The sequence below is a fragment of the Phytophthora sojae genome (assembly GCF_000149755.1).
Source record: "Phytophthora sojae unplaced genomic scaffold PHYSOscaffold_4, whole genome shotgun sequence".
Lineage (NCBI taxonomy): Eukaryota > Oomycota > Peronosporomycetes > Peronosporales > Peronosporaceae > Phytophthora > Phytophthora sojae.
The window spans coordinates 3,355,892-3,376,223 of record NW_009258118.1 but is presented as its reverse complement, the minus strand read 5'-3'; the positions used below and the strand labels follow the sequence as shown (position 1 = coordinate 3,376,223).

Below are 20,332 nucleotides of genomic sequence, written 5' to 3'. Positions count from 1 at the left end.
TGCGCTCCCGGGCGTGACCCCGAGAGTCTACGCTCCCACCGGGCTCAACCCCGGCTGCATACGCTCGCAGTCACTCGCCGCAACGCGGTCCGGCTTGGTCTCTTAGCTTCCTCTTACGGGGCGCGCTTCCCCAGGCAGCTACAAAGCGACTTGACACCGGGCTGGCAAAACGAATTCTGTTTTGTCTGTTCTCTCTCTCTCTCTCTCTCTCTCTCTCTCTCTGGCTATCTTCTGTCGATCTTTACATGCTCTCCATCTTGACTTATCTTCACTATAGTCTTGTCGTCGCAATCGTCCGCGGTCCCTCGTAGCATACTTCCAGCAAATATAATCAGCACTAGGTACCCAGGCGAAGTTCAATGCTCACGGAATCTGAACAGATCCTGGCTGGTCAGCTTGGTCGGTCGGAAACATCTTTTTTTGTATAGTGGATCTTCACATCTGGATTATCTCCATCCGGGATTCATGATTATCTCCAAACGAGATGACACTCCACTTGGGCTCCACATCTGGGATACCTTGGGCAAGTCCACGTTTTCTGGGTCTTCGCTTGATCCGGCCGGGCTCCTCTTGCGTTGTACAGTGCACCAAGAGAAGGTGGTCTCCAGTCGGAGGCACGTTTACGCTCCCTTGGGCTTTGCCTCTCGTTCGGTATTTGGCTCTAGCCGGGGTCCTCCCTTGGGGACATCTCCATCCGGGGTCACCAAACCTTGTACACTGCAAACACGAGTCCGGCCAGGATCTGCTTCTCCCATACGCCATGTGTCGCTGCCTCCCTCCCCCAGAGTAAGCTTCGGAACCAATCAATCACGGGTGCAGCTCGGGGGATCCGGAAAAATCTCCAATCCCATCGTGTCATCTCCGACACAGAATGTGGTTCGCGTACTACCGCAAGGTGTCGTTGTTTGTATCTACCCGAATTGGGCCGAAGTCGCGAGGTGGCGCCGGTTTCGGCCCAGATGGGAGCCAACTATGTGCGAAAGGAACAAGAAGGACAACCCGAGAGTTGCTGGCATGTGGACGTTGGGCGGCTAAGCTGGGGATGCAAGTGCAACTTCAAGTTCACCGTCTGCATTCATGTTATCTTCACCCTGTAGATCACGTATTACCCGGTCTGGACGGAAAGCGGGTCCTGGTTAACGGTTCCGTACCTAGGAAGCGCGGCAAGTCGTGTGCCAGCGGTTCCCGCGTTCCTGCTGGTCGACCCTGTTCCACCGGGCATGCACTGAGCACTGACTAATGTTAGTTGTTGTGTGGCTTAACTAAAATGAAGCCATGTTGCACTTCCCTTCCGTTATAGCGAAACTACCGTAAAAACCTAAAAATAAAAACATACACGTATGCCTCCTGCCCTACTTGCTAGTTATTTCCCAATTATCTCCGCCCTCCTCCTCAAGCACCACCTGAGAGGTGTTAGAATCCACATCACCGTTACTGCGTAGAGTTATAGTCATAGCGCTAGTTGAACTGATAGAGGTAGAGGTTGAAACACGTGAGTGCTGAGGCAGAACGCCACGACAGGCACAACAGTAATCTGGCTAAGGTTCCCACTTGCACTGCAGGTGTCAAGTTCTCGAGTCAGTGGGAACCTCCAGCCAAACAACCGCTCACCAACAGTCAGTGTATCAGGAGCAATGCAGCAACCAAGATAACTACACTAAACCTAAATACATGTTGTCCTTCGCAATAGAGCAGGAAGCAGAGCCTTCGTGATTCCAGCCAGTGATCATCTTCTCCGTCGCGTGTGGCAACCACACGCTTAAGAGCCCAATTGTGATCTGCCAATGTCGCGCCTCGACACTGGTATCCCCCCCCAACGCGTTCAAGTTTTTTTAAATTAACCCGTCATTTCCCACAGCTTGTGACCATGTTCGCTCGTCAGATCCTCCGACGTAGTGACATTTACAAGTTTGTATGTGGGAGGCAAAATCAGACTGGTATCAAATCCTATTGCTATCATTGGGCATTTTCTCTGACATGCACCTCCGACATGCCTACTTGTTTTCAAAAGCAGAGGTCAACTAATTAGTGTAAATGTCGGCGGTGAGGACAAGCTGAAGAGCTCGGGTTACTTTTTTGTTCAAGGGGAAGGGGAAAATAATGCCAGATCTACCCCCTCCACCCTGACGACCACACATCTGATTCTCACCAAGCCAGCACGCGCGGAGCAAGCCGAAGTAGGAACTATGAACGTCGAGCAACTCCAGCGGGACCGCGATCGCCTGAAGCACGCTTTGCGAAAAGCGGAGCAGAAGGTAGAGCACTGCCGAAGGCAAAACGAGCAAGTGCATCGAGGCGTTACAAGCTATTATCACGAGGACTGAAGGACAAGAGAAGCTAGTTGTCCAACTGCTACAAGAGGCGAAGGAGAAGGCCGAGGCATCCGAGAAGTGCGCACGAGAACACGCGAAATCGCTTCAGGACCATCTGGACACCATGACGAAGCTCGCTCTCGTAGCTGAAGAGAAGCTCGCATACAGTGAAAAGGAAGCCGCTCGACTCACCGCTAAACTGGACCGGGTCAATGGACAAGTAAGTGCGTTGGAGACGGCGGCTAGTCAGGCAACGATTCAGCACGATGTCACCGTCGGCAAGATTCAGCAAGACCTGCTCCAATCACGTGCTGAAGCCGAAGGTGAAAAAGAGCGAGGGAAGTTGCTGGTGGACCTCATGCGAGAGACGTACTCCATGGCGGCTGGCGTTATCGCTAACGCGGGGACCCTGGGCGACCAACTGGTAAACTGCTGCTCTGAACTTGGTAAGATAGTCAATGCCGTGAGCGAGGTCAAACTGGGCGTCTATGTGACTGTTGAAATGCCCGAGCAAGGTGTGCTGCTAGTTCTGGAACGGCAAAATGACACAGCTTCTGGAAGGGACGGCCGATGGGACGCTCAAGGAAATGCGCCAATACCAGGCACAGGAGTTAGTTCCATTCCTGCCTGGGGCGAATCCGGATCAACTACGCGACGAAGTGCGGAAAAATGGCGAGATCCTCATCAAACGAAAGTCGGAGGGGCAGGTACGTCGAGGATGCTGTTTTAGCAAGTGTTGGACGGTCAAAACGTGACCTATGTTACAGCTTGATGACTATTCTCATGGCAGGTCCAAGAAGCGACGACCCAGGACATGGAACAGTGACACGAGCTCTACCGTCAGCTCGCATGGAGACCGACTACGACTGCTGTTACGGAGGAGGATTTCGGCGTACCTTAACGGGGCAGGCTGGATGAGACAGCCGCCCGGTACTTGAGGTCGTGGGCGTTATCCGTAACCACGCCTCGAGTACTGGAGACGCAATCAAGCGCCTGTTGATCTTGCTATCCAAGCCCTGCAAGCCCTACTTATTGAAACTGCGCAGCAGGGCGACGACGCAGCGGAGGCGGAATGGGTCCTACCCACTGGGACCGACCTACAAGGACGACGATATACCAGATGCGGACTATACCGGACGACCGGCGCATCAAAGGAAGGGTTGCGTTCCTTCACGAGTTAGGAGCCTACATGGGAGTCGGCCGGCAACCTTCCCTCCGCAGAGATTAAGAAGTACAGGCAGCGCAAGCGCCGCAAGGTTGATCGTGATTTCATCAAAGCAGAGGCAGAGGAAGACTAAAGCATGGAGCACACGTAGGAAGCATCCACTATCTTACTTTCTACTCAACATTTAATACATTCTACTTCCTACGCTAATCACATGTATTCGAAGTCGGATAGGCGCCGGTCGGGTAGTAGCAATACTACTAACATCATCCTTTTTTCGATATTTAGGCGTATTCGATTGCCAGTGCACGGGTGACAAGTTCACTGGGTCTATTGGGCGCGCTAAACGGATTCATACGGGGGGTCCGCGCTCTGAATGTTTGATGCAGCTAAAGAGTTTGCGTTGCTCACAATTTAGCCTGGCTGCAGCACTGACTGGCCAATTTGACTTCAGACTAAACATGAGCATTTTAATGTGATGCGTTTATGTGTAATACCTAAATTTTGAATAACGTATTTATGTGTCGTACTGAAGTACGATACTGTGCGTTCTTACAACTATCGTTAAAACTACTATCTACGTCCTGATTTAGTGACTTTTAAGCGTAAAATCAGAATATATATCAGTGGGCGGCCGAATCGCAGACAGCCTTAAGACGTTGTTTCGGTCCGAGGAAGTCGAATCTCTGTATTAGGACTTTGTATGGGCTCGTCATCGGAAGCAACTTCTTTTTGCTGAAACAACATTTGGCAGTTATTCTGTGTTAATTGGCCAATGATCGACCACCTTGGGTAATACAAGGCAGTCGACAAAATTTAAGGTAGTCGACAAATTTTCTGGAGAATTTTAGATTTGATTTTTTCTGAGGACTATGGTGAAGTTGAAGTGGGATCATACCAAAAAGTACGAGTTCATACCAGAATCTACGAGTTAATACCGAACAGTACGAGTCCATACGAAAATGTACGAGTTCATACTAAAACATACGACTTCATACCAAAAGGTACGATGTGTGTGTACAATAAAGTACGACCTGGTCGGCTTCTCGCCACGTGTTCACTTTTAAATCGGCGCGATGGAAGCACACTATGCGGTGCTTGGCCATGTTCGACTTCGCCACGAGCTTAGGGCACGTAGGGCACTTGCCCTTCGGTGGACCGTCACCGCCCTCCATTTCCGACCAATTTCTACGACTGAGAGCCGGAACTCCCATTCAGGATTCCTCGATGCTTAGTGGTTAATATTATTTTTGGCTGATCTCGCATATGATTGGCTGAAATAAAATGTTATTTGGCGTTATTTCAGGGAAAGAAGTATAGTTCTCCGTTTCGTGCTTCCCCGTCTCTAAATTTGCATTCGCTTTCCAAGTGGGACAACTTCGTCGTGACGCACTTCAAGACCGAGAGCAATGAAAAGTGACGAGGTGAGCAATGCTCCGACCAGCTCCGGTATACCAGGCATCACGCAGCCAAGTTCACGAGTTATGAGCTGGGATCGCCTGGAGAAAAAGTGGAACGCGCTGCAAGTAGGCCACCAGGGCTCCTACTCCGTCGAGCGGCTCGAAAGCTTGGGCCACTACTGCAGAACCGCATCCACAGCTCGAGTACTCTTGGTGTGCCTCCTAACGCCAGTTCCAGCACTAGCGGCTGCTCTCTTGCTGGAAGCATTACCCTTACGGTCTCCGTCTGAGGGGTGGGCTGCGAATTGGGTGTTCTGGGTCCGCTTACTGCTGATGGAGTTGATATTGGGCTTTGCAGGGAACTCGCAACTGAACGCTTTCGTTCCTGGTCTAAACTTTACTATCACAAAGAGATTGGCGATAGCGGTAGGCACGAGTGTCGGCTACGTCGGGACGTGTATGCTCGCGGCAAGTACGATTGGCTTCCCCGTGCCGCTCATGATGCAGTTCGGAGTCATTCCGATCTCCATCTACACGCCGTTGATGACGCGAATTGTGCTTGGACCCGTTCTCATGGCGAAGGACTCGCCCTTTAAATACGACTCGGACGTGTTCCACCGCTTCTTCTTCTCCCACATGACCCTCATCGCCATCTACCCGCTCTACAAGGTGCTGTACAACCACGTTCCGATGAGTTACCGGAGTGTCGTAGTGTTAGTGCTGCCACTCTGGAAGTTTGCGGCTAAGCACTTCGTGGTGACCTCAACGCGAAAGTTGCTGGACTTTATGCCGGAATTGGTGGCGTTCTCGGTCGATTTCTTCGGTACACTGTTCGTCTCGGTGTGTATGTACTCGTCCGGGTCCTTCTATCTGTCTGCGCTCTTTATCCTCGCAGACGTGGGGCAATCGCTTCTGGAATTCCGTGAAATTCATGCAAATGCAAAAGTTGTGTTGGAATTGCTCCAAGATCGGCGTGCGTCTCAGCACCGTCACCCCTGCGAGAACAATCGACGACCAAGCAACATTGCCACAACCGAATTACTGGCCATGGTAATTGCAGTAACTCGAAACCCCAAGGCGTTTGAAGTGAAGTCGCTGCACGATGCGAGACTGTGGTCGTGTCTCCCGCATCATCTAACCCACGAACAACTGGAAACTCTTCGAAACCTGGACGCTTTGGGGCTGTACGATCAAACAGACGTGCTCACTACCCGACGAATGACCCAGAGGATGGCGGGTCGACGCCCATTCCAGCCTAGTCTCTTCCGACCCGTGTCCGTCCTCCCAACTCCGAGTCAGTCCGCCTTAAATGCTGCTCCTATGTCCGATATGATCGAGGTGACGTATATTCAGTCCCTAACAGCGGACGACTACAACTCGAACTTGAGACGAGCTGAAAGAGCTAAGAGACTTGCACTACAAGGACTGCAGTTGCTTTTTCACTGTGAGTATCTCGCACTGGTCGAGTACGTCGAATGCGTCGTTCCGCTGGTATTTGTGGCGTACGAATTGATCCTTCGACACTTACCGAACTTCATCTACTACCCGAATAACGATGGGAATTGGGGGACTGCTTCAGTCGCGAATCTGGTGGTGTTCGCGCTGCTTGAAGTGGGATCATTCATCTTGTTGAACGTTTTCCTAAGGAACAAGTTCTCATTCTCGCCGATCCATCAACTCGCATTCGTGCTCGAGAACCAAATGTGCGCAGTCCAAGTGCACCTCTTTGTTGCTCTGATCATTCTGCTGCAGTATGAACTCGCGCATCTCGGCGCTGACTTCAGTCTTGAGTTCAAGTGGCTGCACGACAAGTAGGCGGGCAACCGACCAACTTATAGTATTAAGTAAAAAAAAATAACACTTCTTTTGGTAATGGATCCTTATAAATAGTCGAACATGTCTCGTTCTTCTCGTCTAGTTCTTACGAGGCTCTGAATAGCATTCCACTTTTAAAGTCTTTGTCAAAGCTAGCAAGCAGTTTTTAAAAGGACGAGGCGCCGCGTTGCAATGGAAAAGCAGGATGAGGTGAAAGCTGCCGCTCATCAAACTATTGTATGGCGTAGGCTGAGGTGTCTAGAGGAGTTCTGGGATAGAATCCAAGTGGGTCGTCAAGGTTCATACTCTATCGAACGTCTTGAGCTGCTGGAACACTACTGCAAGACGACGTCGAAGACCCGTGTCTTTCTGATTTGTGTCCTGACCCCCCTCCCGGTATTGACAGTAGCTCTGCTATTGGAATGCTTACCACTGCGACCTCCGTCAGAGGGGTGGGCAGCCAATTGGATGTTTTGGATTCGTTTGAGCGCAATGGTGTTCATTCTAAGTGTGGCGGGATTCTCTCAGATGAACGCCTTCATTCCAGGCTACGATCTCTCTATACGCAAGATGACCATCGCAGCTTTGGGGATCTGTGTCTTACAGTCCGGAACGTACCTCCTCGAGGGCGCCGTCTTTGGATTCCCAGTGCCGTTCATGTGGCAACTCGGGGCGATCACAATGGCAGTGTACGCTCCAGCTATGACCCGACTAGCTTTTGGCGCTGAACTATTCAGAAAGGGCTCGCTGCTTTGGCTGCATCACGAGAGATTTCAGAGATCCTTTTTCGTCCACTTGGCTCTCACGGGAATCTACCCATTGTACAAAGCACTTTACGACCTAATTCATCCATCCTATCGCGGTGTGGTGCTTCTTGTACTTCCAATGTGGAAATTCGGGGCGAAGCGGTTTGTTGTGCACGCAACGCGAGATCTGGAGGACTTCATGCCAGAGCTGGTGGCCTTTTCTGTGGACTTTTTCAGTGCACTATTCCTCTCCGTGTGCATGTCGACGTCAGGCTCGATCTACCTTTCCGGTCTGTTCATCGCAGCAGACGTTGGTCAGTCTCTGCTTGAATGTCGCGAAGTTCGCAACAATGCGCTGACATTGTTGCAACTTTTGGATAACCGAAGAAGTACTAAGCAGCGCCTTCGAAACAAGAACGGTGGAACTCATAGCAGCAAAGTTTATGAAGACTCTGGCATTTTGAAGATAATTCTCGATGTGGCTAGGAATCCCAGCGCCTACCAAGTGACGACGTTAGATGGTGCACGTCTGTGGTCCAATCCGCGCAATATTCTTCCAGAACCGCTCGACAACAGGATGCAAAGTCTGGGTGCGTCGGGCGTTTACGGCTCAAAGGGGCTGCCATCCAACAGAGAGGCAGCTGTGTCATCCAAGAAATCGCCTCGTAAGCGCCCAACGCCATGGGATTACAAACGAGTGTCGGTTGCTCCAGCCCCACGGAACACGCAGATTACACTGGTAACAGCATCAGGAATCCATACAAAGGGAACAACTACGAACATTTTCAAGGCTCTAGGCACCAGCAGAGGCCCCAGACAGGCCAATCGATCCAAAGACTTGGTCTTGCAGGGTCTGCAGCTGCTGTTTCACTGCGAGTACCTGGCGCTAGTGGAGTACATTGAATGCGTCGTTCCGCTCATTTTTGTCATTTACAAATCGGTGCTCGAGCAGCTCCCGAATGTGGTGTACTACCCAGGGGGAGCTGGCAATTGGGGCATGACAGCGGTGGTGAATCTACTGGTGTTTGCCGCGCTGGAAATTGGCTCGCTGTTTCTTCTGCACTTTATCCTGCAGCACAAGTTTGCCTTTTCCCCGCTCTACCAACTTGCGTTTGTGCTCGAGACGCAAGTTTACCCGGTGCAAGCCAATCTGTTCTTGGAGACGATTTTCCTGCTTCAGTATCAGCTTGAACACTTAGGTGAGTCCTTGATTGCTATAGCTTTACTTGCTGCTATAGCTATTTAACCTGTTGCCTTCTCATACTTTAGGGGCCGATTTCACGTTCCGCTTCAAGTGGCTTCGCGGCAACGAATAAACAGTCGAGCTCATCGCTACGATAGACGAAGATGTTTAGTTAGTAAGGAGAAGTCAAATATATTAGCTAAGCAATACCTAAGCAATATTCTCTGTTACAGATCTTCTGAAGATGGCAATATCTTTGCGATGCCCATGCTAACGGCATCTGCATTTCATCATGTACGAACTAATCTTGAGTCGATAAACTTAGTGATGTGGATGCAGTATTTTTGGCGACATTACCTTCACAAACTCTGCAAGAGGTTAAAGTCGTTGATGTGGACAGCGCAACTACAACAGAACATGGAGAATAAACCAAAAGCCCCGCTGTGGAAGCGACTCGAGGCGAAATGGAACGAAATTCAAGTACTAAGTAGGTCGCCAGGGTTCTTACTCCGTCGAACGGCTGGAGAGTCTGGATATCTACTGCAAAACTACGTCTCGGGTCCGAGTGGTTCTAGTGTGTTTACTTACCCCATCGCCGGCACTAACAGCGGCAGTGCTATTGGAATGTCTACCACTTCGCCATCCGTCTGAAGGTTGGGCTGCCAATTGGGTCTTCTGGCTTCGTCTACTACTGATGCAGACGATGTTGGGCTTTGGTGGAAACTCTCAAACCAACACTTTTGTTCCTGGCATCAACTTTACACCATTCAAACGATTTTTGGCGGCTTTTCTCGGGAGTGCTGCGTATATCGCGACCTGCGTCCTCGCTGCAGCGACCGTAGAATTCCCCGTTCCCTTCATGATGCGATTTGGGGTTCTTCCGATTGGAATCTATATGCCGTTAATGATTCGGTTCATCCTGGGACCTGGATTGTTTGCAAGGAACTCCTCATTTAAAGCAGCAGGAGATCGAATCAACCGGTTTTTCTTCGCTCACATGACGCTAATAGGGGTTTACCCCATCTACAAGGTGCTCTACAGTCTGGTTCCAGTTGCTTACCATAGTATTGTGGTTATTGTCTTACCATTCTGGAAATTTGCCGCTGAGAGCTTCGTGGTGCGTTCCACCAGGGAGCTTGAGGACTGCGTCCCGCAGTTTGTTGCATTCTCTGTCGACTTTTTCGGCGCTGTTTGTCTCCGTGTGCATGTACACATCTCGATCGCTCTACCTTTCTGGAATTTTTATTTTACTACACATGTGCCAGTGGTTCTTGGAGTATCGCGACGCTCGCGCTAATGCAAAAGTCGTAAGGGAACTTCTTCGCGACCGACGCAACTCGTTAGCTCGTATTCATACGAAGAGACTGACAAGTATGCTGGATATTACCGAGCTTCTATCCATGATTATCGCAGTAGTCCGAAGCCCGAAAACCTACCGCGTCAACTCGCTACAAGGCGTTCGCCTCTGGTCGTGCCTTCCTCACTCGATCACCCAGGAGCAAGCACGTCGGCTTGAAAAGCTGGAATCATCCGGCGTGTACGATTTAACCGACCAATCCACGAACTCCATATCCCGGCGGGCAAACCGGCAGTATCTCCAGCCACGCCTGCTACTACGCATAGCCGTTGCCCCGATATCCGAGCCTCAGAACCATATCGAAAGACTCAACGTCAAGCGGATCGTGGGGGACAAGTCCAAGAAACTCGCACTTCAAGGACTGCAGCTACTGTTTCACTGCGAATATCTCACGTTGGTCCAATACGTCGAGTGCGTGGTCCCGCTCGTGTTTATCGTGTACCAGTTGATCCTAAGCCAACTTCCCAACGCCGCCTTCTATCCGCACGATGATACGGACTGGACAGTGGCGACGATCACGAATCTCGTGGCGTTTGCACTCATGAAAGTGGCCTCGTTCCTGTTCCTGAGCGCAGAACTCGTTTAACTCGCTTTCGTGCTGGAGACGCAGTCGTGTCCGGTCCAAGTTCATCTCTTCGTTGCGCTGCTGCTTTTGCTGAAATACGAGCTCCTCCATTTTGGCAAGTATTGCTGTTGTCGGAAAACTTGTGAGTCGGTTGTCTAACTAATTTGCGTCTCGGTTTCCTCAGGAGCGGACTTCTCCTTCCAGTTTTAAAGATGCAAAACATTGACTTTGTAGAACGGTGGGAGGTGCTTAAGGTAAAATGTCATTTATGGATAGAGCAACTTCAACATGACAAGCCAATCCAAGCCGTGGCCGTTTTGACCAATCCAGACGATGCAGAAGCGTCTGATATTAGCCAATGCGGGTCGCCTCGCCGAAATTGAGGTGCTCGATTGGTGGTCGGAATGTGGCTTCGACCAGCAGGTGGCCCGACGACGTGGCACGACTAGCGCCACCCAACCTTCAAAAATGAGATCCGCCGCCACGCTACAATAGAGCCGCGCCAGCCAAGGCAAAGCCCCAAAGACGCTGCCTGCTTATTCTCTCAGCACTGGGTGCCTGTCACCACGCGTCAGCACATCGCAACAGCGCTAGCCCCGTCCGGATATCACGCGCCAATATTAGCGCCCCGAGCCAACAAAAAAAGCTCGACAGCGTTTCTACCAATTAGCGGGGCGGAAATCGCACCTAACCGCATTGTTGCGGGGACTTTTCCGCTGCACACCTGTGTGCTTATTATCTATAACTAACCTGCGCTTACTATAATGATAACCGAAATGGTATTGCGTGGAGGACTTATCACAAAAACGGGTCGAAAGGGGGGGGAAGGTGGTGGCGGCGGCACCAGGGAAGAAGAAACCTCCGGCCCACAACCAAGCGGAGCGAAGTGTGCGCTCCCCCCTTCGTCGTTTGGAGAGAGGGGGTCTACCTACCTTAACCGAGAGGTTTAGAGAATTCTCGCCATTCAGCATGTCGCTGTTCTCCGCCATGGCGGACGAGGGCAGCGTCTGGGCGCAGGGCTCGTCGCTCTTTAACATCTCGAGCCCGCTCAACGACCTGCTGGAGAAGGACGGCTTCACGCTGGAGGAGGTGCTGCAGGAGGACGAGCTGGTGCAGGAGGTCAAGACGCGCAACACCAAGCTCATCGACTTGTACGGGCAAAACGCATCATTTTTTGTTTTATTTTTTTTCTTATTTTCCCTTATAGCGTGCATTTGCCATTGCATTTTGCATCCGCCTACCTAAAGCGTTATTTTACGTTACGACATTCTCTAACTTTTTAAATGGTGTCTCTAAACCTCCAGCCTATCACAGGAGCCCGTGCTGCTCAAGCTCGTGGAGTACGTCGTGGAGAGCCCCGATGACCCGTCGGACGACCTGCGCACGCTCAAGTACCCGTACATGGCGTGCGAGGTCATTTGCTGCGACATCACGAGCATCACGGAGACCATCGTGACCGCCAGCGACGGCGCCATTGTGGAAACCCTATTAGGGTTTCTCTTCCAGCCCACGCCGCTAGACCCTAGACTGGCCGGCTACTTCGAGAAGATCGTGACCATGCTCATGGTGCGCAAGCCGCAGGAGATGACGGCGTTGCTCAACAAGAACTCGGACGCGCTGCTCGCAGGTTTCGCGCGTCACGCGGCCAGTTTCTCGGTCGCGGAGCTGCTCAAGCGGCTGCTGCAGCCCTACCAGGCCGACTACATGGACGACTGCATGGACTTCCCCGGGATGTCGATGGGCTTCCCACCTTCCAACTCGTGGTACGGGGACGACGACGACCATTTGGGGGGCAGTGGCACCCCCACTGCTAATAAGGACAAGACGCTGAGCTGGCAGTCGGAGCCGACGGTCGTGGACCTGTTGTTGAAGACGCTGGGGGACGTTGAAGCCGACTCTGACGCCCACAAGCACGCGTCCGAGGTGCTGGTGGACATCATCCACTGCGGCACGCGCGCGCAGCAGAGCGACCCGGCGTCGCCCGCCAGTTCGACTTCGCCCGTGTCTTTCGCGCTGCTGGAGCACCTGGAGACCAAGGAGGTGGCGGACAAGCTCGTGGCTCTTGCCGTGCCTGAAGAAGGCGCGGCCAGTTCGTGCACCTCGTCCATGACCGGAGCGATTTCGGTGCTGAGCGCGCTGCTGTCGCGCGCCACCAACGCGCAGTACTGCGCCACGGACGAGATGCCCCCCGCGGTGGCGTGCGCCGTGGAGAGACTACCGCAGATTTGCGCCATCTTGAAGATCGATGGCGATGACGCCGGAACTATTCGCAACCAGCGCCACCAGGAGGTCCCGAGGCTGGGACTGCGCCGACTGAAAATGGTGGGGCTCGTGGTGCTGCTCATGCAGTCCAAGTACCAGAAGGTGGACATTGCGCTGCTGGAGCAGCACGCGATCGAGATTTGCCTGGATCTGTTCTTCAAGTTCGAGTTGGTCAACATGCTCCACGCGGACGTGGAGAGCATGGTGATCGGCATCTTAGAAAGCGGCAGCCACGAGCTGCTCGTAGGGTTAGTGAAGGAGGCGCGTCTGCTGCCCCGCATCATTGAGGCGCACGAGAAGAACGATGAGGCCACGGCCGTTGCAAAGGGATTTTCGCTTGGATTTGTGGGGCACCTCCACCGCATCTGCAACATGCTTATGACCATGCTGGAGGACGTGCGCGGCAGCACGAACGAGGAGGGATCGCTCAACGAGATGCGGCACGCGGACACGGTGCTGGAGCTGTTCGAGGAGGACGAGGTCACGTGGAAAAAGTGGGAGGAGCTGTCGTCCAAGGTGCTCGCCCCCATTTACGAGCGCGAGCGTCTGCCGCTGGGTGGCGTGACGATCTCTCAGGGCGGCGAAGATCCGTACTCGGTCATGGGCTTCAACCAGAACGAGGAGCTTCTGAACGCGCAGTTCGCCGAGATGCTGGGCGCGTCGGGCTTCGGCTCGGACCCTAATGGTTTTGACACGGACTTCGACGTCAAGGACAGCGACACACCCATGCTGCCGGAGATCATGAACGACAGCAGCAGTAGCGAGGAGGAGGACGAGGAGGAGCTCGCACGACAGGAGAGCGCCCCCAAGGATAGCGAAGGCGGCATGGGCACGGACCGCTGGGCAAACTTCGAGTCTGGCGGCAGCTGGGCCAAGTTCGAGGACACGTTCGAGGACATTCCCTTCGAGCCGATCCCCGGTATGGAGATGGAGAACGACGACGATTTTGACGATGGAGAGGCCATGCCAGAGGTGGTAACGACTGTAGACCTGATGCAGACTGAGACTGAGAGTGAGACCCCCGCCGCAGCACCTGCTTCTGCTGCTGCTGAGGCAGCAGAGGCGACCCCGGCGGAGACGACGGAGGAGAGTAGCGCCGCTAGCAGTCCGGACGAGGCGCCTAGTGCAGATGCAGCTGCGGTAGAAACAACTTCAGAGGAGGCTGCTGCCCCGGAGGCGCAGGCGTGAATTGACAGACAATAGATTCGCTCTTTGATGGGATGCAGCCACGCGGAGCAGACAACTATGTAAGCCGCCGCCCCAGTATCATGTAGTTTCCCCTATAGCCTTGAGTCTAGTCTCCTTCGTTTGCATTCGTTAGCAGTGTACACGTATGCAGACACCTGTAGTCTTTGATTGTCTCGATATGAAAGATAACATTCCTCGCACATTGATTGCTTCCTTCAGCCACCCAAGCGCTGCTCCATGCTGCTCTCAGCGCCTACGATGGCCATGTCTCGATCGAGAGCGAGATCGCGAAGGTGATCGGTAACGACGATCACGGTTGCGACTCCTGCTCCGACTTCGACTCCTGCTGCGGCTAGAGCTATAACTTCGTCGGCGTCGACGATCTCTTGAGCGCGATCTACGACGTCGTCCGCGATCACTTTCAGATGAACTTGATCGAGAGCGATGGCACCGGCGACTCCTGGATCTTGAGCTACTGCGGCTACGAGGGCTTCGACTTCTCGACCGTAGGTCGCTTTCATGTTGTGATCGAGGGGCTCGATGAGCTACTTGAGTCTGCCCGCTTGGCTGAGGTTTCTCAGTAGATGCGCTGGAGTCTTTTGAGTCTTCAGGTGTTAATGCCACAACGGCCGGTGGAGGTGGCGGCGGAACCAGCATCGTGGAGGGCGCAACACTTGGGTTCGCTCGAGCTCGAGACCAGTGTGGTGGCGGTGGCGGCGGTACCAGAGCACCCGAATTCGATGCATTTGCTGGAGCTTGGGGCGGTGATAAAGCTACCGAGCTCATCGGTGGCGGGGCAGGTGGAGACGGACGGGGAACGTCGGAGGCCAGCGTGGACTTCACGAAACCCGACCGAAAAGCAGTCGCCAGCGAGGAGGCAGCAGGCGCAGACGCCTTCACAAACCCGCTCATCCCACTAGCTCTTCCAATTGGTTTTGAACTCGCCATCCCTGCAAAACCCAAGCCTTTGCGTTGGTCAGCCTTGTTCTTGCGACGAGTGTCATTCCACCGCTCCAATTCCGCAGCATCTTCCGCATCGAGACCCCTTTCGTTCGGTTGTTGAGCTGGAACAACAGGTGCTTGTCCAGCACTCTCAGGAGCACTCTGCCATCCCGCTCCACCACTTCTGTCGTTTCCAGTCGGTGCGTTACCACGAGCTGCAGCTCCACCTCGACGGAAACGCGAATCTCTCTTAGCTAGAGCAAGCAGCTCGGCTGAAACTGGTTGACCAGAGACGTCCATGTTGTACACCAGCTGAGCAGCAAACTGCGACTCGTTGCGAGTCACCAGTGTGTACGCAGTTCCAGGCTCGAAACCTTCCAGCCCCATGCGACCCGTACGACCGATACGATGAACGTGCGTGTCGATATTTTTCGCCACGTCAAAGTTCACCACATTCTTCACATCCTTAACGTCCAGACCACGTGCAGCCACATCCGTAGCCACGAGAACGCGGCATTCTCCGTGTTTAAACTTCGACAATGCCTCCGCTCGTTCCTGTTGCGTTTTATCGCCATGCAGGCACAGCGCTGGAGCTGAAGGAAAAGCCGTCGCCAAGTTCTTGGCCAGTTCTTCACAGCCAGCCTTACTTCCAGCAAAGATAAGCAGTCGACCTTCGTCAACTAGTCCACGAATACGCGCCATCAACCACGGCCACTTCGCTCCATGACCCGGCAACACCACCGCAATCTGCCGAATGTCCTCGTTCGCTTGACCCACCAGACCAATCGTCAACTTCACCGGATTCTTAAGCACATCAAGCGCCAACGCCTCAATCCGTCGACGGAAAGTAGCGGAAAACATGAGCGTTTGGCGGTCCGGGCGAATCTGACCCATAACGGAGCGTAACTGGGGCTCGAACCCCATTTCGAACATCCGATCCGCTTCGTCAAGCACCACGAACGTCACGCGGTTCATCGGCGCAGTCTTCTTCCGAATCATCTCAATCAATCTGCCAGGAGTGGCAACCACCACCTCGACCCCTTTTTTCAAAGCTTGGACCTGCTCCCACTTGCCAGCTCCGCCGTAAATCGCGGCACACGACGCTCCATAAACTGCAAGAAACTTCTTCGCCTGTACGTACGTTTGGTGCGCAAGTTCTCGAGTTGGTGCTAACACCACAGCGATGGGCCCTTCACCTCGTTGCAACTCGCGTTGGTCCATAACGTGACAAACCATCGGCAACGTGAACGCCAACGTTTTGCCCGACCCCGTTTTGGCAATTCCGATCAAATCTCGACCCGAAAGAGCAACGGGGAAAGCTTGAGCTTGAATTGCAGTGGGCGCTTCTAGTCCGAGTTTCATGAGCGTGTGCAACATTTTACGGTCGAAACCGAGGTGCATAAAGGACTGCACTGGAGCTGGCACATCGGATCCGTCTACCTTAACGCTCAACTCTAACCGGAGCTTAGCCACTTCCTGGTTAGAGAGAGACGAAGTTTCACTGTGGAGAGAGTAGAAATTCCTCCGGAATGGCTCGTAGCGGACGGTGGAATGGTCGATTGGAGCCAAAACTTCCATCACCTTCTTCGCCATTTCGTCAGGTGCATCTGCGTCGTCGAGTTGCTTGGCAGTTGCGTAAACTTCTTCGTCCGAGTCGTCGTTGCCAGAGGATAAGCCAGCACGAGGCTTCTTTGTGGTCTAGGAAGAAGTTTAAACAAGTGCTTAAAGTTAGTATAGGTTCTGGAAGTTTAAGCCAGTGTTAAACGGATGCAACTCACCCGTGCGTATTCCTCCAGATAACTGTCTGCATCATCGTCTTCGTGCTTTAACACTTGAGGCTGTCATTCACAAGCATAGATAAAGAACATATACACTTAACACTTGTCTTAGTTCTTTGGCAACAGGTTGACGCTCACCTTGTCAGCCACCCGTTTAGGTGGAGCCTTGCGTTGTTGCGTCACTTGGGCGTCGATTCCCTGCATAAATGCATCCAGCGGGTCCACTTCGTCGCCTCCATCGTCCGCAGCAGCAGCAAGAGCTTCTCCTCTCTCATCCCCACTATCGTCCGCGTCGAAATAGCCCGCAGGTTGGGCCTTCCGCCTGGCGCCGCGCAGATACTCTCGCTGCAACTGATCCATTTCTCAAAATAACGCTTTACGCGCAGCATCAAAGTGACTAAAGCGTAATAAAACGCGTATCTAAAGCGTAGTTTACACCAATCACACGTTCCGCTCCCATTTAGCGAATTAGGATGGCGAACCAGCAGCAAGAGCAAGCGAGCACCAAGAAGACGCCGTCCGACTTCCTCAAGGGCGTGCTGGGCCGCCCCGTGGACGTCAAGCTCAACAACGGCGTGGAGTACAAGGGCGTGCTGGCCTGCCTCGACGGCTTCATGAACATCGCCATGGAGCAGACGCAGGAGTACTCGAACGGGCAGCTCAAGGCGCAGTACGGCGACTGCTTCATCCGCGGCAACAACGTGCTCTACATCTCGGCCTCCAAGTAACAAACGGCAACTGCAACTTTTAAGGAAGAGAAAGATGGCAACACCTAAATACAGCGACATGTTTTGCTTTACACCAGCAGCTTTCCCTTGTCTTGGGATTCTTGGGTAAAGTGAAAAAACGAGCGGACGAAAGGTTTTCACCCAATGTTCACACTTAGTTCTGCGTCCCAATCCGCCCAAAAAGTTTGGGAGGGGGGATGCTGTCGAACTATTTGCTGCGAAGCCACTCGAAACGAAGAGTAAAGTCGGCACCTGGAGACACAAAACGAATCGAGTGTTAAACTGACAGCAGAAAATCTAAATGGCGATAGTCAACTGACCAAAATGCTCCAGTTCGTACTGTAATATGACCAGAACAAAGACGAAAAGGATCGCTTGGACGATGCACACCTCCGTCTCGAGCACAAACCCCAGCAGATAAAACGGAAAAAATCCAAATCGGTGGCGCAGGAACGTGTTGAAGCATAGCAACAGCGCAATCTCCATCACCGCAAACACCGAGATATTTACAAACGATTCCATGTCCCAGTTGCCAGCATCACCGGGGTAGAACATAACGTTCGGCATTTGTTCCAGCACCGACTTGTATATCAAGAAAATGATAGGCACGATGCATTCAACGTATTGGACAAGAGCCACAAGCTCGGAATGAAACAGGAGCTGCACGCCTTGAGCCACAATTTCTTTCGATCTCTGGCTGTGCCCTGGTGTGGACCCTACGCGGCCTACTTCGTACCAACGTGCAATCAAATCCGAAAGTCGCAAAATTCATATTGCAAATTTCTAGTTAGCAACTTCAATTATGCATTCAAAGATGGAATTACGGCAATCAAATTCGTACAGTAGGCTACTACTACTTGTCCGACGAGCCCTGTTACATGCCGTACACCATGTCCTCGTTGTTCGCCGCCTTGGTGGCGAAGTCGCGACAGTGCAGCTCCATGCTGGCCACCAGCGCTGGGGTCATCACGTTCATGTTAGCGGTCGCGGCGCGCTCCAGGATGTGCATCTGGCGTTCCGAGATGGAGAGGATCTCACCGTTGCTGTCTGGCTCACGCGAGCGATCGTAGATTGCGTGGCGACCCAGAGCCAAGTCTCGCTTAATGCGGGATTTTAGGACGCTGCTTCTCGAGGACGGTGTGGCGAGTAACGCGGCCTTGGAGGGACATCTGCGAAGAAGAAGGCGAATTGCGAAGTGAGCTCCCCTCGGACGGCGTCGGCTATAGTGCGCGCGCCCTTGCTTTTGGCGCGAGCACAGCACGCCAGCTTACGTAGCCATGGAGATCTTGGACCTCTGGTCCAACTTTGATTGCCGTAATTCCATCTTTGAATGCGTAATTGAAGTTGCTAACTAGAAATTTGCAATATGAATTTTGCGACTTTCGGATTTGAGTGCACGTTGGTACGAAGTAGGCCGCACAAAGGTGTAGTTCAGCAATTGTGTTCGGCTGTGAACTAAGTGCTGCGGTCTTACCAGAGTTACATGGAGCAATCGATGCACTTCGTACCCGTTCAGAACGTCGTGTGCTCAGTTGATTCTGTTCTTGGTTCTTCACTCTGCTAGTTGGGTCGTCTCGACTTCGGTACACACCTGATGAATCAAGAGCGCGGATACGTTCGCGTTTTTCTGGCGTAAGTGTATAAGGCAAGCACGCCCACAATCGGACCTTTTCCAGCGATTTCGGTGGCAATGTGGTGGAGTTCTCCGTAGCGGCGAGAATCACCTGGATAGGTTGCTAATATCGGATGTGTCGGACTTCTTTTGAATAAATAGAGCCCCGGCCATTGATGATGTCAATAATTGAGAATTTCTTCACTCGTCTAGTAGCTCGCGAAGAGCTTTCCCGTTTGCACTCATTGCACGGAATTCCAGTAGAGATTGCCCAATATTGACTGCGACGAAAAGCAACATCGAGGATATTGACTGCGTAGACGACATGCACACCGAAATAAAGATTGTACATAAGAAATCCACGGCAAGTGTAACCAGCACTGGCATGACGTCTTCGAAATCCCGTGTACTGCGCACCATGAAATGTTTCGCTGCAAACTTCCACGCTGGCAGAAGGACCACGATGACACCCCGATATGTCACTGGTATCAGGTCATACAGCACCTTGTAGACTGGAAACACACCGCAAAGAACCATGAATGAGCCAAAGAAGCGGTTATAGCGGTCGGCTTGAGACTTCAAGGGTGAATCCTTTGCAAACAACACTGGGCCAAGCCCCAGCCGAGTCGCTAGGGCTGAGAAAATTCCAATCGGAACAACGCCAAATTGCATCATAAATGGCAGTGGGAATCCGATCTGGCTTGCTGCAAGAAGGCACGTCGCAACAAACGCGACGTTCGTCACCAAAGCTACCGCTATCCGCTTCCAAACCGGGTATACGAGTCCTGGTATCAGTCTGGTCATGCTTGAGTTTTCCACAACACCAATCATACTGTGGGTAATGAACAACCGCAGCCAGAAGACCCAATTCGCAACCAACCCTTCTGTCGGTGGGCGAAGGGGAAAGCTCTGCAACACCAAAGCTGCCAGCAATGCTGGGACCGGCGTCAGCACGCATAGTAATATGACACGACTGGTGGATGTGGTGGTGCAGTACAAGTTGAGACTCTCGAGGCGCTCGATAGAGTACGCGTCCTGACTTTCAACTTGGATGCTTTTCCACTTGTCCTCCAGCCGTCGGCGGATTGATCGTCTTGGTCGTGATGCCTGCCATGATGGCGATGCAGCATTTAACACTTGTTCCCACACCTCCACTTCAGCCATCTTGCGTTAGATTGTAAGTAGTGGTACGTGGGAGGGCAACACCAGGGCAGCTAAATAGAGATTTATGCAGCAGCAGCTGTTCTTGTGGTAACACGCAAACGCTAATAGAAGCCAC

At 52.6% G+C, this 20,332-nt stretch overlaps 8 protein-coding genes across 8 annotated transcripts; 6 read left to right on the top strand and 2 right to left on the bottom strand.

The window, feature by feature from the left end:
• Window positions 1-896: 896 nt before the first annotated feature.
• PHYSODRAFT_502285 (hypothetical protein) lies at window positions 897-1,097 on the top strand (the record flags this gene model as incomplete). Its single annotated transcript, XM_009528367.1, has 1 exon — window positions 897-1,097. A coding segment is annotated over one exon (201 nt), but the record flags the coding sequence as incomplete, so codon positions are not given.
• Window positions 1,098-2,436: 1,339 nt separating this feature from the next.
• PHYSODRAFT_262454 (hypothetical protein) lies at window positions 2,437-3,138 on the top strand (the record flags this gene model as incomplete). The annotated part of the gene is made up of 3 exons (XM_009528366.1): window positions 2,437-2,758; window positions 2,874-3,019; window positions 3,103-3,138. 3 exons carry the CDS (start codon window positions 2,437-2,439, stop codon window positions 3,136-3,138), a joined length of 504 nt encoding a protein of 167 aa, XP_009526661.1.
• A 2,429-nt stretch (window positions 3,139-5,567) lies between these two features.
• On the top strand, window positions 5,568-8,754 carry PHYSODRAFT_498621 (hypothetical protein; the record flags this gene model as incomplete). Its single annotated transcript, XM_009528365.1, has 3 exons — window positions 5,568-6,114; window positions 8,185-8,637; window positions 8,708-8,754. The coding sequence occupies 3 exons, from the start codon at window positions 5,568-5,570 to the stop codon at window positions 8,752-8,754; spliced, it is 1,047 nt and encodes a 348-aa protein (XP_009526660.1).
• Window positions 8,755-9,994: 1,240 nt separating this feature from the next.
• On the top strand, window positions 9,995-10,564 carry PHYSODRAFT_331538 (hypothetical protein; the record flags this gene model as incomplete). Its single annotated transcript, XM_009528364.1, has 1 exon — window positions 9,995-10,564. One exon carries the CDS (start codon window positions 9,995-9,997, stop codon window positions 10,562-10,564), a length of 570 nt encoding a protein of 189 aa, XP_009526659.1.
• Window positions 10,565-11,512: 948 nt separating this feature from the next.
• PHYSODRAFT_560190 (hypothetical protein) lies at window positions 11,513-13,993 on the top strand (the record flags this gene model as incomplete). The annotated part of the gene is made up of 2 exons (XM_009528363.1): window positions 11,513-11,694; window positions 11,848-13,993. 2 exons carry the CDS (start codon window positions 11,513-11,515, stop codon window positions 13,991-13,993), a joined length of 2,328 nt encoding a protein of 775 aa, XP_009526658.1.
• A 215-nt stretch (window positions 13,994-14,208) lies between these two features.
• On the bottom strand, window positions 14,209-16,917 carry PHYSODRAFT_300617 (hypothetical protein; the record flags this gene model as incomplete). The annotated part of the gene is made up of 4 exons (XM_009528362.1): window positions 14,209-14,465; window positions 14,491-16,633; window positions 16,714-16,773; window positions 16,852-16,917. 4 exons carry the CDS (start codon window positions 16,915-16,917, stop codon window positions 14,209-14,211), a joined length of 2,526 nt encoding a protein of 841 aa, XP_009526657.1.
• Window positions 16,918-17,186: 269 nt separating this feature from the next.
• Window positions 17,187-17,441, top strand: PHYSODRAFT_499052 (hypothetical protein; the record flags this gene model as incomplete). Its single annotated transcript, XM_009528361.1, has 1 exon — window positions 17,187-17,441. One exon carries the CDS (start codon window positions 17,187-17,189, stop codon window positions 17,439-17,441), a length of 255 nt encoding a protein of 84 aa, XP_009526656.1.
• Window positions 17,442-17,738: 297 nt separating this feature from the next.
• Window positions 17,739-20,217, bottom strand: PHYSODRAFT_499841 (hypothetical protein; the record flags this gene model as incomplete). The annotated part of the gene is made up of 3 exons (XM_009528360.1): window positions 17,739-18,124; window positions 18,961-19,019; window positions 19,259-20,217. 3 exons carry the CDS (start codon window positions 20,215-20,217, stop codon window positions 17,739-17,741), a joined length of 1,404 nt encoding a protein of 467 aa, XP_009526655.1.
• Between the last annotated feature and the right edge of the window lie 115 nt (window positions 20,218-20,332).